We start from the raw sequence: 15,478 nt of genomic DNA on the forward strand, positions 1-15,478 counted from the left end.
GTTGTTCTAGTGGCGATATGGCCGTTCATCTCAGCATCAGCAGTCCGATATCATGGTGTTGTTGTCTACCTAAATCAGGTTCGTGGTCCCTCGTGTCGTGAACCAAATTCGTTCCGGCCCATTCCAGAATTAAAAAAGGAGCATAATTTGGGACAAGACCGGTTGATCCAACACCAATAACCCACGCCACGCCACGAGTTATCGAGGAGGGACAAAGCGTAATCAGTTCTGGATTTTGTCAATTCTTTTCTGATGTGACTTGAGACTTGAGTGGAGTAATAAGTAAAGCATCATAGGAGACTAGTAGGAAGTAAAGAAAAGACAAACCTTAGGCTTAGGTAATCTCGCTGCCTTTCAAGAGTTCGGCTTCTGCCGAGGCCGTTCGAGCAACTTTTTATAACCTTACATTACAAATATCTACCCTCAAATAAATCACATAAATATGAAGATATTCCTAACCTAAGGCTGTAAAACTTGTTAGAACGGGCTTTGCCTTCACCCAAGCCGGACTCGTCTTTCAACGGCCTTTCACACTTTTTCTCTTCTGGTTCTCTATTAAAAAGTTGCTTAAATTTCTATCTCATAACCTATAAATTAAAATTGGGAAAGAAAAGAATAGACTGATCAATGCATTTGGAGAATCGATTGAAGATGGTCGACTTTTCGCGAGCGCAGAAAGAGATGGTGGATTGCAACAGAGACACACAGCTATCTCCGGTGTGAGCATAATGCTCCACGACAACGATCTCACGCATCTCTCTGGAATAATCACCGGTCCAGTTGCCACACCTTACGAAGACGGAACTTTTCAAAATTGCCCGGTATTTTTCTTCTTCTTTCTTCTTTTGATTGTTATATATACGTTTTGTAGAAATTAAATGGAGTTCTGATTCAACTAAGTTACTAATTCTTTTTTCGGTGCGGGACGGGCCGGCCGGGGGTGATTTATTTAAGTCCTTGTAAGCTGTCGACTGAGTTTGTATTTAGGCAGAGGATTATACTTTGAAATGATTTAAGATATTTTCTCTAGGTTGTGGCTCAATTTTCCTAATAGGAAAAGCCAACAGGAAAAACTATTAATAAAGACTTACAAGTTCATCACTCTAAGATTTTCCAGAAATTAGAAAGGGATGCAGTCGATGTGAGGACAACCCCGATTTACACACACTCTCTGTGCATCTAAACATGGGCATTGCGCTTTTGATTTGAATTGAAAAGTAACAAATTGCAAACAGTGATGACCAGTTTAACAATCAAGTACGATCTATCAAGGTTATGCTTGCCCAGCCGTATGTTGATCGCCAATCACTGATTGACTTCTGTTATTATTATTAACTTTTTTTATGATTAAGAACTTTATTCAAAATTTTGTTTTTCTTATTGTTTCCTATCAAATTGATGATGCTCAATCGAGGTAGTGCACTAATCGAGGAATGCGATTAGATAGTCCTTATTGATAGGGCGGGGCTAAGTTATAAGGACGAGGTCGCGTTTCAAGATCTGTGATTAAGGAAACTGAAGTCAAAAACCCGAGGAGTTATCCCCGGGTAGGAACTCCGATGCTCAAGTCAGTAGGTGGCAGAAGGATGGTCAGGTCGAGCTATAAGGATGCCGGTCCGAGCTAAGTAGTTGTATAGGTCTCAGAAGTTTGATCGACATATGAGCGGGAACATTCTGAGTATTTGCGGCAAAAGGCCCATTTGGCCGAGCTCTAGACTGTTGGGGAGCGGGCAACTACACTGTAGAGGGAAGGAGCCGAGCTGAAGGCGCAACTGGATGAGCAAGCTGGTCTTGTCCAAGAGTTGAAGCGGGAGATCGCCGAGCTCAAGGCTGAACGGGATAGGCTAAGGCATCGAGGAAGCCATCACTGAGTACAAGGCGTCGGAGGAGATGCGGCTGTACATGGATGAGTACGCCGAGGCCTCCTTTGTGACTAAGTTCAACCTTTTCCGACGAAGGATCCTTCGTCATCACCCGGAGTTGGTCGAGGAGTCACAAGGCTGGGATGAGGCCGAAACCGCTATTGACGTTGCTGATTCTGTCATTGAGGACTAATTGGTGGCCTCGTATGTTCATTATTCTTGTTGTTTTGGTGTTGTGCCGACTTTTTTTTGTTGGCTCGGTATGCCGAGCTTTAAACGATTGTAATAGACCGTCTTTAAGTTGAATATCAACTCCTCTTCATGTTGACTACATATATGCCTCTTGCTGTTGTTGCTGTACTCGTGCATGTGCTTTTTTTTTTAGCCGTAGCATGCCTAGCCGGTCTATCACGCGTGCTGAGCCGAGCTACATCGTGGCCTCTTGTTATTTGTACCATTTTTCTTTTGCTAGCCTGGGCGAGGTCGGCCGGGCTACTGTGTGGGCCAAGCTGGGCTGTGCCTCAGACATCCTCTTCGTACTTCATGCTTCTAGTTTGTTAGCTGAAGTATAGTCGCTGAGGTATGGCTGGCCAAGGAGTAGTTGGTCGGGCATTACCTTGGCATCCCCAGTCTTGTGCAGATAGAGGTTGCCGTTGACCATGGTGTAGCTAGCCTGGCTATGCCTTGTCATCCCTAGTCTTGTGCTGACCGAGGTTGCCGTTGGCCAAGGTGCAGCCGACCGGGCTATGCCTTGGCTCCCGTAGTCCTGTTGACTGAGGTGCCATTAGCCGAGGTGTAGCTCGGCCGGGCTATGCCTCGGTGTTGTTGTCCGGTGCTGATCGAGGCATCGTTAGCCGAGGTGCAGCTCGGCCGGTCTATGCCTTGGTGTCATTTTCCTGTGCTGACCGAGGTGTCATTAGCCAAGGTGCAGCTCGGTTGGGCTATGCCTCAGTGTCATTGCCCAAGATCTTTCGGTTTCCGAGCTCTTAGCCATGGGACACTCAGTTTCTGGTCTTGGGAGCCTTTGGGGCCCTTCTAGGGCAAGCCGTTTCTTAGCTAGCTCAACTGTTAAGTCGGCAGTAGTGTGGAGTTCCTTGACTGCCCTCAGGCCTTGGTGGGCGGGGGCGTTCTTCCTCCACGTTTAGGTTCATCCATTGGCAGTTGAGTCGGGTAGCTTGCTTGGCAATGTGCTACGGAGTGGGAGTAATAGGCTCAACCGTTTCGGGGATTGACAGAGTCAGCTCAGCTGGCAGTGTGACTTAGCATGTGTGTGTAGTGTGCGCGGTGGCCGTGGGCGTGCCTCTGGATCGAAGAAGTAATGTAAAAGAAGACTTTCATTGCTTATGGGTCTACTGGTAGTACATCCAGAGGTTTTCCGAGTTCCAACTCCTCGGAATTGGTCGACCTTGAGGTCTTCAAGTTTATAAGTGCTCGGTCCGAGGACTCTGGTGACCCTATATGGTCCTTCCCAGTTCAGTCTAAACTTCCCTTCTCCTGGCATGGGTACAATTACTTTGCGCAGAACGGAGTCGCCTGTCTTGAATTCACGTGTTCTTACCTTAGAATCATAATGTTGTGTCATCTTTTGCTGTTGTGCAACCATCTTCACATGTGCTCGGTTCCAAGCTTCTTCTACTAGGTCCAACTCTGCGCGCAAATCTTCATCATTCTGTCCCTCGTCAAAGAGCTCGGTCTGGAGAGTTGGGGATCCTATCTTCACAGGGATGATGGCTTCGGCCCCGTAGGCTAGGCTGAAAGGGGTCTCTCTAGTGGCAGTCCGCGGGGTCGTCTTGTAAGCCTAGAGAATGCTTGGCATCTCTTCAACCCATCTTCCCTTGGCTTGATCCAGGCGTGTTTTCATGCCATATAGTAGGATGCGGTTGGTTAGATCGGTCTACTCATTTCTCTGAGGTCGGTGTACCACGGTAGTCCGGTGATCGATCCTTAGGCCGGCACATAAGGCCTCAAACTTCTTATTGGTGAACTGGGTTCTGTTGCCTGTGAGCATGTGCGGGATGCCGAAGCGGTAGATGATTCCCTATCAAAGGAAGTTCTGGGCATTGTGGATGGTGATGCGTGCCAGGGCTTCGACTTCTACCCACTTTGTGAAGAGTTCACTACTACAAGGAGGAACTTCTTCTGTGCAATTGCGGTGGGAAAGGGGCCGAGGATGTCCATTCCCCATTGGGAAAATGGCCATGGGTTGGCGATCGGTCTCAAAGGGGCCGTAGGCTGGGGATGTAGATCAGAGTGACATTGACAACTATCGCACCTCTGGACCAGTGTGCACGCGCCAGGGTGATCTCCGCAAATGCCCTCATGTATTCCCTACGGACGAAGTCTACCTTGGCTTGGGAGAGGCACCTCAAGTAGGGAAGCGTGTGGTAACGGCGGTAGAGTTGACCTTGTATCAGACAATACTTGGTTGCTCTATGTTGGAGTCTTCTTGCTTCTACCCGATCTTTCGAAGAGGTGCCCTCTCGAAGATACTCGATTATGAGGTCCATCCAAGATGAGCCATGCTGCACTAAAAAAATGAGGACGGCTGATGGCATGATGCTCAGCTAGGCCTGTGTGTCTAACCGGACGGTTGAGTCGAGGTCGAATTGCGGCGAGCTGGTGAGCTTTGAAAGGGTGCCGGCTCGAGCGTTCTTGGCCTAAGGGACCTAATGTAGGTAGCTTGCCATAGAGGGAGTGTGAGCCTCGAATTGGCCGTGGATTTGGTTGACCACGAGCTGAGAGTCGCAGAAGGCCTCGACCCGTCGTGCCCCGAGGTCTAAAGCAAGGCTAAGCCCAGCAATCAGGGCCTCGTACTCGGATTCATTGTTAGACGCCTTGAATTTGAATATGAGGGCGTGTTCCAATACTACGTCGTCTAGGCCGAGGAGGATAAGGCCAGCGTTGCTACCCTGCTTGTTCGACGAGCCATCAACGTGGAGGGTCCATGCTGGGGGCAGTGGGGCCAGTTCCTCCACGGTAAACATACATTCCACGATGAAATCTGCCAAGGCCTGGGCTTTGATTGTCGGCCGGGGTGCGTACGTGATGTTGAATTCACTCAGTTCCACGCTCCATTTGACTAGGCGGCCCGACACTTCCGGTCTCTATAGCACCTACTTGAGGGGCTGGTTAGTGAGTAATCGGATGCTGTGTGCCTGGAAGTAGGGTTTGAGTTTCTTGGCCACAATGATGAGAGCTAGAGCCAACTTCTCGAGATTGGAGTACCGGGTTTCTGCACCGTTGACGACCTTACTGGTGTAATAGATCAACTTTTGTATTCGGTCTTCTTCTTTAACTAACACCGAGCGCGACCTCATCCCCGACCGAAAGGTAGAGCAATAGCTCATCTTTTGGGCTCGGCTTAGTCAGGAGGGGCGACGAGTTCAGATGCTGCTTTAGTTCCTGGAAAGACTACTCACATTTCTTCGTCTACTGGAAGTCCTTTGGCTGTTTGAGCGCTTTGAAAAAGGGGAGGCACCGGTTCGCGGATTTGGACATAAACCTATTGAGGGCAGCTATTCTCCCGGTGAGCCATTGCACTTCTTTGTGGGTCCGAGGGGATGGCATGTCAAGGATGGCTTTTATCTTCTCTGGATTTGCTCCGATTCCTCTCTATGTCATCATGAATCCCAGAAACTTGCCGGAGCCAACCCCGAAGGTGCACTTGGTCGGGCTCAACTTCATCTTGTACTTTCTAAGTGTGTCGAAGACTTTGCAGAGGTCAGCTAGGTGGTGCTCGGCCTTATTGTTTTTTACGAGCATACCATCGACATATGACTCCATGTTCTTACTGACCTGCTCTTTGAATAGCTCGTTCACTAGCAGCTGATAGGTAGCGACAACATTTTTGAGGCCAAAGGGCATTACCTTATAGTAATACAGGCCTCGGTCAGTGATAAAGGCCGTTTGCTCTTGGTTGTTCGAGTTCATCCGGATCTGGTTGTAGCTTGAGAAGGCATCCATGAAGTTTAGGAGCTCATGTCCTGCTGTTGCGTCGACGAGCTGGTCGATCCGAGGAAGGGGAAAGCTGTCTTTGGGACATGCCTTATTTAGGTCGGTGAAGTCGATGTATATCATCCACTTTCCGTTGGCCTTCTTCACCATCACTATGTGGGCCAACCAATCAGGGTATTTGACTTCCCTAATGAAGCCGGCGTCAAGCAAATTCTACACTTCCTCAGCGATCACTTGCCATCGCTCTGGGGCAAATTTTCTCTTCTTTTGTTTTTCGCAGGTTGGTAATGGGGGTCAACGTTTAGCCGATGTGTGATAACTTCGGGATCGATTCCAGGCATGTCCTTTTCCGACCAAGCAAACATGTCGGCATTGTTCCTCAATAATCGAACAAGTTTCTCGGAGGTGGTCGCCTAGCAGGGAACCAACTTGGACTGTCTTTTTAGGGTTTTCCTCAACCAAGGGAACCTGGATGAGGCATTCCACAGGTTGGCCGCATTTTGCCTTTACCTCGTCGCGCAGGTCACATAGTTTCGCCATCAATGTCTCGGTCACTGGACGTTTTCCTCGGCAGGATAACTGATAGCAATGTCGTGCTATTTTCTGATCCTCGCGTGCCACCCCTACTCCATAATTGGTTGAAAATTTCATGGTGAGGTGGTATCTTGAGACTACTGCCTACAGGACATTGAGGGTTGGCCTGTCGAGGATCACGTTGTAAGAGGAGGGGTAGCATACCACAATGAAATCTACCATGGCCTTCACAGTTATGTCGTCGTCCCCGATCAAGAATGGAAGAGTTATCCTCCTAGTGGGCTGGAGGGACTCTCCTGAAAATCCCATCAAGGGAGTGATAACTGGTGCAAGCCGATCTCTGGCGATGCCGAGCTTTTCGAACGCATCTTCAAACAATACGCCGGCAGAACTCCCTGTGTCAATTAGGATCCGCCATAGCTCAAAATTGGCTACTTTGACGGTGATGACCAAGGTGTCGTTGTACGGTGTTTGGACTCCTCAGAGGTCATTGTTAGTGAAAGTAATTGACGTGTCGTGCCTCCTACCGTGATCTTGGTTGTCGATCTCGCATAGCCGAGTATATCTCTTCCGTCCCGAGTTGCTTTCCCCTCCAGAGGCGCTTCCGCCCGATATCACATGGATAAAGCCAATTGGGGGGTCACGGGGTGGAGGCTACCGAGCTTTGTCCGCTCTTCTTTCCTCTTGAGATGACTTCTCCGTTCTGTCTACAAAGCCACTTAGATAACCACACCTAATTAGATCTTCGATATGGCTGCGCAAGTCAAAATAATTCTTCGTATCGTGGCCGTGGTCCTTGTGGAACTCACAATATTTGTCTCGGTTCTTCTTGTTGCTTTGTGTCTTCACCTTCTCGGGCCACTTGACATAGTTGTGGTCGCAGATTTGCACCGGGACTTCAAACCGCGGAACACTAAGAGGCGTGAAATTCCGATAGGTCGGTGGAGGGGTGCAAGGCCTATGGTCGGTCTGACAATCTTGCCTCTTGGGATCTCTGTCTGCTCTCTCGGACTTGCACTCGTCGTTCTATCTCCTTTTTCTGTCGAGCTTTTCACCATCGTCTTTGAGCCGCGCTTGGGCCTCTTCAGTGTTGATATACTTCTGCGCGTGGCTCATTAGCGTGGCCAACATTTGAGGAGGATTCTTGGAGATGGAAAAGTTGAACGGGGAAGGGCGAAGTTCGTGTTGTATGCCCATCATCGCGACTGATTGATTTATGTCCTTGACTTGAAGTGTTTCTTTGTTAAATCTCACCAGGTAGTCCCTAAGGGACTTCGCCTTCCTCTGTTAGATTTGCATGGGATTGGCCGAAGTTTTCCAATGCTTCTGACTTGCTGTGAATTATGCCAGAAACTGGGTCTCTAGTTGTGCCCATGACGCTATAGACCTTGGCGGCAGGGAGGAGTACCATGCCAAGGTCGGGTCTTGCAATGTGGTTATAAGGGCTTTGCACATCAGTCCTTCCGACTGATATGGCCGAAAGGGTCGGAGTTTTCGTTGTACTTGTCGAGTTGGGGGGCTCGCCATCTGGCAGGGAGTACATCGTCCATGATGTCTTGGACGAAGGTTGGCTCCTTGGTGATATGTGCGGTGGCCTACACAGGTTGATTTGCGGCGGGGATTGCGCTCTTTGGGGCAGAAGTACACTCTAACTCTTTCAGACGTTGCCGCAGCTCCTTAATCTCGACGTCTCTGTTGCCCGGGGCTGCAGCGTGTACGGCCTCCCTTTTGGGTCGTGTGGGGTGATCCTTGACTGAACTTGACTCGGTGACACAAACCACGAAGGGCAGTGACCTTTTGTCGAGCCTTTCTTTGGCGGGGATGCACACTAACTAGTGTGTCTGGCTACGATGGTTCCGTCTGTGAGAACGGCTATGGCGGTGGGCCTTTGGGTCGTATCCTACCTTATATGCTCAAACCGCTCTCCCCTTACGTCTGTCAAGCCCGTTGTGGGGTCCTCGGTCTGAGGATCATCCTTCATGCGCGTTGGGGCGTGAGGGGCAGCCCGGTTGAGCGGTGCAGCAAACCCTATTGTCTGTACGAATTCGAAGATCTTGCCAACCTTTTCCTGCATGGCTTGGAACTGCACTTGATCTAACGTGGCTGAAGGCTGCGAGACTTCTTGGTGCGAAGAGTGTTAGTTCTCCTGAGTCGGGGAATGGTCAGATGATCGTTCAAGCTGGTTTTTAGGCATCTTGATTGCTTCCTTAATTGTGCGGCAAGAAATGAGATTTTCAGAAAAGGCTTTTTGTATCGTTCCCACAGACGTGCCAATTTAATGCTGCTCAATATGAGGTAGTGCACGAACTGAAGAAGACGATCAGATAATCCTTTTTGTAGAGCAGGGCCGAGTTATAAGGACAATGCCACACTTCAAGATTTATGATCAAGAAAACAAAAATCAAATACTCGAAAAGTTATCCCCAAATAACAAATCCAACGCTCAACTCACAAACCAAATTACCAATCACATCCTTAGGCCTTAGTAATGAAAAACATTGAACAAATATGTGATATGTAACAGAAACAGTACGGTGTTTCTTTCTACATATGGGTATCCTTTCGAGCCTCCAAAGATGCAGTTCGTGACAAAAGTTAGGCATGGATCTTCTCGTATATCCGTTGATTTATGCATGCTATTAATTGTTTTGGTTCTGTTGAGGCTATCTGGTTGTGCATTATACGTTAGTATTACCAATCAATTGCACTTTTGTAACTTGTAAGCATATATGGTGCTTATTTTGAGGTATTAGATCTAATATTGGTTACCTAGATTAGCAATGGACTAAGAGTCTGTGTTATCTGGATATCGAATATGAAAGCTATACTAAAAATTCAATTTGAAGTTATTCAACACGAAACGATTGTAGAGGTATCGGGGTATCAATATGAGCACTGATGAGAGAAATTATTACCATGTACTAGCTTCAGCTCTTGTCTCCCTTGTCGCTCAGTCTGTCATCTACTTGTACGGTACGCACTGTGCCCATTGCCTAACTTTAAATGCCCTTTCTCCACAAACTCTTGGTTATGATTTCTAAATTCTAATCAGGGCCTACCGCCATCACATCAAACAGCTCATTCGGTCATTCTTTTGGCTTCAGGTATAAGCTTATACAGTATATACTACGATAGCCTTTTTTTTTTTTTTTGTAAGTACAATAGCAAATATTTGGATCTCATCTTTTGACAATGCTTTGTTGGTTGATGAGCACTATGCGGGTCACATTCATTCGACGATGTTTACTATTTGCATCGTTGGATTCCCTAATGCAAGATTCCAATCCAAGCTGTGGCATTTAAGATTCTTTAAAAATCCAATCTTCCCGTGCATTTCCTATTCAAGGCACCCAAATATCAGCAGTCAAAATGGAGCAATCTGGTTGGATATCTTGAAGGATCAATGGAGCCTAGCTCTCACACTGAAAACAGCACTTCTTTCTTTACAAGCATTGCTTTCTGCCCCTGTACCTGGGTGATGATCCTCAAGATGCTGCCGTTGCCCAACAAGTTTAATTTATAATATCCCCGACTCATTGCCTTACTCGAGGCTAGTTAGTACTTTTTTTTCCCTTTATCTGTTGTTAGAGTAGCTTGTATTTGGATGCCACGGTATCTTCGAGATTATCAGACCTTTGTGGTGACAGCACGCTATTGGACTGAGGCTTTTGGTAAGAAGACATCCATTGGAACTGAAGAAAAAGGTAATAAAAAGATCTGATTTATCCTAAATTCTGTGTTTCAAGTATTAATATAACTTACATGACCTAACTTCTTGTTCAACTAGAGCCTGAGAAGTTCTCTTGGTTACAGGTAAAGAAGCTAGTAGAGATGGGTTTCCCAGAAGGTTTGGTGAGGACAACTCTGGAAATTGTTGGTGGTGATAAAAACATGGCTCTTGAAAAGCTTTGATCCGGCTAAAATGGCCTTCCCGCAGCTTCCATCATCTTCTTCATTCTTGTCAATTTCTCTATTTCCTTGAGAACCTGAAATTCATAGAAAGACAAAGAAAGGAATCCCCATGAGAAATTTACATAACTAATCAAAATCCTTAGTTATAACTATTGATTATTGTCTTCACCTCCATGGCCATGTCTTCCACAGTGACCGCAGCCATATTATCATAACCTAGTTGAGAAGCTACTTCTGCTAAGAACACAAGACTGTTAAAACAGATGAACAGTACAGAATCCTAACAAATGGGGAGGAAAATAATAAAGGACATGCATTTTATTTACTTTGGAGAGACACTGTTGCATCTGCTGTAGCGTATCCCTCTCTCATTTCCTCGTACAGCTTTGTTAGGTTTGCTAGTATCTGTTACTGTGCAAACTATAATTGAGTAGCTAGTGGTTGGAAAATAGCGTGTTCATTGTGTACTAATAAACTAAAGAATAGTAGTAGAGATAGCAAGTAAAATTAAAAATGCCCTGTGCAATTTCAAGATTAGAACCAAGCGATTTCAAGATCAAAACTAGGAAGATGGATCATGGAATAAAAGAATTGACCTCTGAAGAAGCGTTTTCCGTCACTTCTCTAGCCACCAAATCAAGCGGGATGTCAACCCAAATTGATATCCCATGTCTCAGAAATGCCCTAATTAAGGCCCCCCCCCCACCCCCCCCACACACACAAAAAAAAAAAAAAGTTAAAGATCAACCATGAAATCTAATAATCTAGAACCTGTGAAACCGGAAATTAATCCAGACAATGCATACAAATTGGTGGAACTCTGAACTGCACCGTCCCCAGCACAAACCACCAGGCGACCCATGGATGACAACTGCTTCAGCACTTCAGTCTGCCAGAGCATTGTGATTTTGTTGAATAATTAACAGAGTTATACTATACTAATGAAATCATGTAATAATAAGACAGTATCTTAACCTCAGAATTCCGAAATCCTTCTTCATCCCTCTCTTTGAATGATTTGGCAGAGGATTCCCCACCAGCAGCTTGCTCAACTAAACTGTCACTGCATCCAAACAAATAAACAAAATGGGGATCATCAATCTTATATCTAGGGGATATATTCCTGATGGAGAAAGATTCCTATACCTGTCAAAATAGTAATATCTCAATGCGTCAGATAAAAGTTTCCCAAGGCTGTATTTCATGATGTTGTTTATACCTATCACATTGAATTACTAATCGTGGTTACTAATCAATCAAACGGCCATTGTTACTTAATTGCGTCCAGAAAGTGATTGCAAATGCTTACCAACAAGAAATATTGAAGTGCCTTTCAATTCCGGAAGAATCTGAATTGCCTTCTTCTACACTAACAAGAAAACCGATAAAAGTAGGAGAGTTGGGACAGTTTTTCATTATTGGATAGGTTAAAAAGAAATAATCGAAAGCTTGTGATTCACATGAAATTTCACCTTTACCGGGAGCGATGGATCAAGATCAACAACATTTGCGGTTGTACCTTCCACGAGAGCATTCAGCAAAAGGATGTTACTAATAAAGCTTTTACCAGTTAAAGCTTAGAGACACCAGAGGAGTGTGTACAGTGTACACTACACCCCTGTACTCGCCACATGTTGATTGTAGGCGTAGGACACACCCTTTAATCAGCTTCATCAGTGACATCAAGTAATAATTTACTGGGGCTTTCAACTTTTAAGCATTTGCTTCAGAGTTGTTTTTGTGTGGTGGACTGGACTGGCTGACTGTGACTCTGGGTTAACACTCAATTGCCAAATGGCAACACCCATTGAAACAGGGCATGAACTCCCAAGTCTCCAAAACCAAAAGCTTTCGAATGAGAGAGAGGGAATGCGCTACTTTTGAGTGGATAAATATCCACGTCGCCCATGTTCGGAAGAAAATTAAGCTTCTTATGTATGTACCATGGTTTATTATCCACCGTTGAAACCTGAAAGGAGCATTTCCTCCTTTTTACGAAAAAGAACGGTGTTAGTAGGGCTTTGGAGATATTCAGTTTCAGCTACTCACCGGAAATTTCATGTTGATCCCGGAGGCTGGAGCTTATCTTCTTAGTTGCAGGTCTTCGGAGCATCGACGTAGTAGTAACAGGCGTAGTTTCTGTGGAAATTGAGGTCGTCGTCGTCGTCTGCAAACTGTGGAAGGAGCCGACTTTTGTGAAGAGGGGAGAGATGAGTGAACTCCGACCCCCTCCTCCCACAAATCGAAACTGGATAAACTTAGAACAACAAAACTGGAGGTTCCTGCAACTCGAATGTATCAGGCTCATTTCCATCCTTCTTCTTTACCGTATCCTTTCCCCCTTCCCCCTTTCTCTCGTAACAGAACAGTTCAGAGTATTCTCTCTCTCTCTCTCTCTCTCTCTCTCTCTCTCTCCTCCCAAATTACAGATTAGGAGGAACAGTCCCTTTCGTAGTTTGTACCAACGCAGTCTGGAGATTATTAAGCCCTTCCCTTCTTTGGTGGGTCGGTCAGTTTCAGAAGAGAATGGTTCCTTCTTGAATCCCGATTGATATCCATATTCCATACCACATGAATGAGATTAAGGGATTTAGGAGTACTTCCTTCTTGAGAGACAATAATACCCCTAGCGGATGTTTGGTAATTCCTACGTGTAGAATTATACTATACACAGTTCACTTTTAATTCCCTTGCACGGTAAGGTGCAAAATTTCCGGGTTAGGGTTGGGATTTTATCAAAATTCGAATGGGTCCAACCCGAAGCCCATGCCCGAAACAGTGTAAACTATTAATTCAGGTCAATCCGATTTGAACCCCTAGTTCACGGCTGCACCCAGGCCCCAGAGCCCGTCCCCAAGGCCCAGGTTGGTCCTCCAAAGTCCAGACTGGACACTACACTACCATCATCTGGTTGGATTTTAGTCATGGGCCGGGCTGGGTCATGCCCAAGCCCGGCGAAGCTCTCCAAGTGTCTACGTTTCCGGCCCTTTGGACTTCGGGTGGAGCCAGCAATCAGGGTTGAACCAAACCGTTTTGGCCTCCACAGCCACAAGTTTGAGCACGGATTCCTTTAGACTGTGTTTGGTTTGAAAGAAAGGGCAGGGAAAGGAAGGAAAACCCTACCATTTTCTTTCAAACCAAATACAGCCTTAAGATATCATGTGCTCCCTTTTGGGTTGGGCTGCATTTTAATATAGGCTATTCTGAGTTTAATAATTACTATGTTCTTACAATTTGGAAGTTGTGTATTGGGTCGCCCGGCCCAACTCACTGGTATTACAACTCACAAAGCCCATATCCAATAATAGCTCCAATAATAGCACGCATAATGAGGGGGAAATCTATGGTGCGAAAAAGACATGGTATGGGAAGAGTTTTGATCATCCATGAATTTTGATAAATGACATCTGATTGGCAATCATTTTTATGATTCCAATTAACTAGTAAGAAGTTTTCAGATATCATTTGTGGAGTGGTTCTCATGTGTGAGCGAGTTTAAGTAGGAAATCCCGAATGTGCTGAAATGTGCATGTGGGGCGCTGAGATGTGATATCGTCCATCTCCTCGTGTACAGTCTTCATTTGTCATTGATTGTGTAGCTCGGTTACACGGTTGTGTTCGCAGCAGATCCCGGTTCATACTTCATGGATGAATGTTTTAAGTTTTAACTTTCAAGTTTCAACTGTGATATCCGTTCATGTACTGGACAACATAAACCACACATTTAAGCTAAGAAGAGGAGAAAAAAAAAAACAGATAAAAACAATCACACACATACTGGTGCAACTGGATTTGATCGGAAGACCTTATCAAGTGAGCTAGTTGGCACCGTCAACCAAAAATTTTTATATAAATCAATGCAAGGAATGCTGAATCTCCTCAAGAATTAGTGTCGTTCCCACATCGTCAGGACTTTGATCAGTTTACCCGTGGCTTTCTTTCTAGTTTCTACTTCTGGACATGGATCAATAGAATGTGGATAAAGAGTAGTGGACAGGAAATCCGATTTGCAACTTAGCAGTTAATTCGATGTTATATACGAGACAGACTTAGTTATTATAACAGTTAATTCGATGTTATATAGAATGTGGATAAAGAATGTGGCTGCAATCCACATGACTAGTTTCTTATAATTTGTTTTATTGGGCCGGGGATTAGCTATAAGAAATATAGAAAGCCGAAAACAAAGATGAAGATGACATTTTTTTTGGGGGGGGGGGTAGAAAAGATGAAGATGTCATTCATGAGAACAGGCAACTGATTATATCCACATTTAGTGTGTACCAAGTGAATGATAATATCATTTATTACTAAGAACAAAAGTGATAATAACATAATCGGAGAGAGAGAGAGGCGTTGTTTACAAGTTACAACTTACATAGTGGAAGGAAGCTAGAATATAATGAAAAGAGTTTCAAGAACAACGATAGATTGCAACCCTCCGGATGCGAGGCTGGGGTTGACAGGCGACGAACAGCAGCATTGCTAAGACCAGTGCCACCACCAGTCCTATGAGAGTCGGGTTGTCGCTCCCGTCTGAGATGTAAATCTTTCCCATCTTCCTACCTAAACTCTCCAAGATGGAGAAAATATTTTTGGTTATTAGAATTCAGGGAGGGAAGAAAAGGTAGGTGGACATATTAAATATTAAATAAATAAATGAGCAATCAGAAAAGAGGAGGTCAAACGTTACATCTCTCTCGAGACTTTTACCCACACCACCACAGAAACCAACGAACCAGACAACGCCACGCCATCTTTTTAGAGTTTTGGTTCGTCGTTCTCACCTTTTGTTTATCCATGTTTTCAGAGGGTTGTCGGGAGTTCAAATCAGCCCCCACAACGTCTCAGCACATCTCCGCCGATTATATTATCAGGGGTGCTGTGGGACGTTGTATGGGGGCTGATTTGATCTCAGTTGTCAGGATGTGACTACAGCATGGGTGTCGGTGGGCCGTTACATCTGTAAGGAACCATCATAGCCTCCGTTTACTCTGCATTTGTACCGACGTCAAATCAGTTCCCACAACGTCTCACAAAACTTCCCTGCCGTGTATCGTTGAGAATGTGCCGTGAGACGTTATGAGCTGCTGATTTGAACTCGTTTTTACCCAGCAATTCAGCTGAGACTTAAAAATTAAACACACAAATTTGAGATTTAACAAAAACGGGCAAAATTTTTAAAGTATTCTTATAATTTAGGAAATTGATTAAGT

General features: G+C 45.4%; 3 protein-coding genes across 18 annotated transcripts in view; 1 reads left to right on the forward strand and 2 right to left on the reverse strand.

Annotated features, from left to right (window-relative positions):
* The first annotated feature begins 425 nt into the window (after positions 1-425).
* On the forward strand, positions 426-10,423 carry LOC148853427 (ubiquitin-conjugating enzyme E2 27-like). Of its 14 annotated transcripts, none has more exons than XR_016113063.1 (5): positions 468-821; positions 9,221-9,323; positions 9,403-9,454; positions 9,998-10,054; positions 10,164-10,423. XR_016113063.1 is itself a non-coding variant. In XM_088985290.1 (5 exons), exons 1-5 carry the CDS (start codon positions 729-731, stop codon positions 10,232-10,234), a joined length of 321 nt encoding a protein of 106 aa, XP_088841416.1. In that variant the 5' UTR covers positions 523-728; the 3' UTR covers positions 10,235-10,423. The 14 variants fall into 14 exon arrangements, 4 of the variants coding, with proteins under 4 accessions (XP_088841416.1, XP_088841413.1, XP_088841414.1 ...); XM_088985290.1 differs by having other exon boundaries at positions 523-821; positions 9,276-9,323; XM_088985287.1 differs by having other exon boundaries at positions 589-821; positions 9,939-10,054.
* On the reverse strand, positions 10,037-12,926 carry SKL1 (shikimate kinase like 1). Of its 2 annotated transcripts, none has more exons than XM_088985286.1 (10): positions 12,312-12,926; positions 11,735-11,781; positions 11,572-11,626; positions 11,409-11,481; positions 11,238-11,325; positions 11,069-11,151; positions 10,859-10,946; positions 10,589-10,667; positions 10,432-10,496; positions 10,037-10,336 (listed from the first exon to the last, which is right to left on the reverse strand). In XM_088985286.1, exons 1-10 carry the CDS (start codon positions 12,574-12,576, stop codon positions 10,268-10,270), a joined length of 912 nt encoding a protein of 303 aa, XP_088841412.1. In that variant the 5' UTR covers positions 12,577-12,926; the 3' UTR covers positions 10,037-10,267. The 2 variants fall into 2 exon arrangements, with proteins under 2 accessions (XP_088841412.1, XP_088841411.1); XM_088985285.1 differs by having other exon boundaries at positions 10,432-10,499; positions 12,312-12,901.
* Positions 12,927-14,502: 1,576 nt separating this feature from the next.
* The window catches only part of LOC148853429 (uncharacterized protein At2g33490-like), a 33,297-nt gene continuing 32,321 nt past the window's right edge, over positions 14,503-15,478 (reverse strand). For both annotated transcript variants that reach the window (XR_016113058.1, XR_016113057.1), the window contains exon 12: positions 14,503-14,828. The gene's annotated coding sequence lies outside the window, so the exon portion shown is untranslated. The remainder of the gene's footprint in view (positions 14,829-15,478) is intronic.

Source organism: Nelumbo lutea, chromosome 4, assembly GCF_056320005.1.
Source record: "Nelumbo lutea isolate HS-2025 chromosome 4, American lotus-T2T, whole genome shotgun sequence".
NCBI lineage: Eukaryota > Viridiplantae > Streptophyta > Magnoliopsida > Proteales > Nelumbonaceae > Nelumbo > Nelumbo lutea.

Excerpts from the sequence above, each read along its gene's own strand:
- LOC148853427 (XM_088985287.1), top strand. The coding sequence starts at position 729 with ATGCTCCACGACAACGATCTCACGCATCTCTCTGGAATAATCACCGGT. Across the intron at positions 9,324-9,402 it reads GTCTGTCATCTACTTGTACG|GGCCTACCGCCATCACATCA; the intron begins GTACGCACTGTG and ends AATTCTAATCAG. Across the intron at positions 9,455-9,938 it reads GGTCATTCTTTTGGCTTCAG|AGTAGCTTGTATTTGGATGC; the intron begins GTATAAGCTTAT and ends ATCTGTTGTTAG.
- SKL1 (XM_088985285.1), bottom strand. The coding sequence starts at position 12,576 with ATGGAAATGAGCCTGATACATTCGAGTTGCAGGAACCTCCAGTTTTGT. Across the intron at positions 11,482-11,571 it reads CACTTCAATATTTCTTGTTG|GTATAAACAACATCATGAAA; the intron begins GTAAGCATTTGC and ends TCAATGTGATAG. Across the intron at positions 10,500-10,588 it reads TGCAACAGTGTCTCTCCAAA|CAGAAGTAGCTTCTCAACTA; the intron begins GTAAATAAAATG and ends TTGTGTTCTTAG.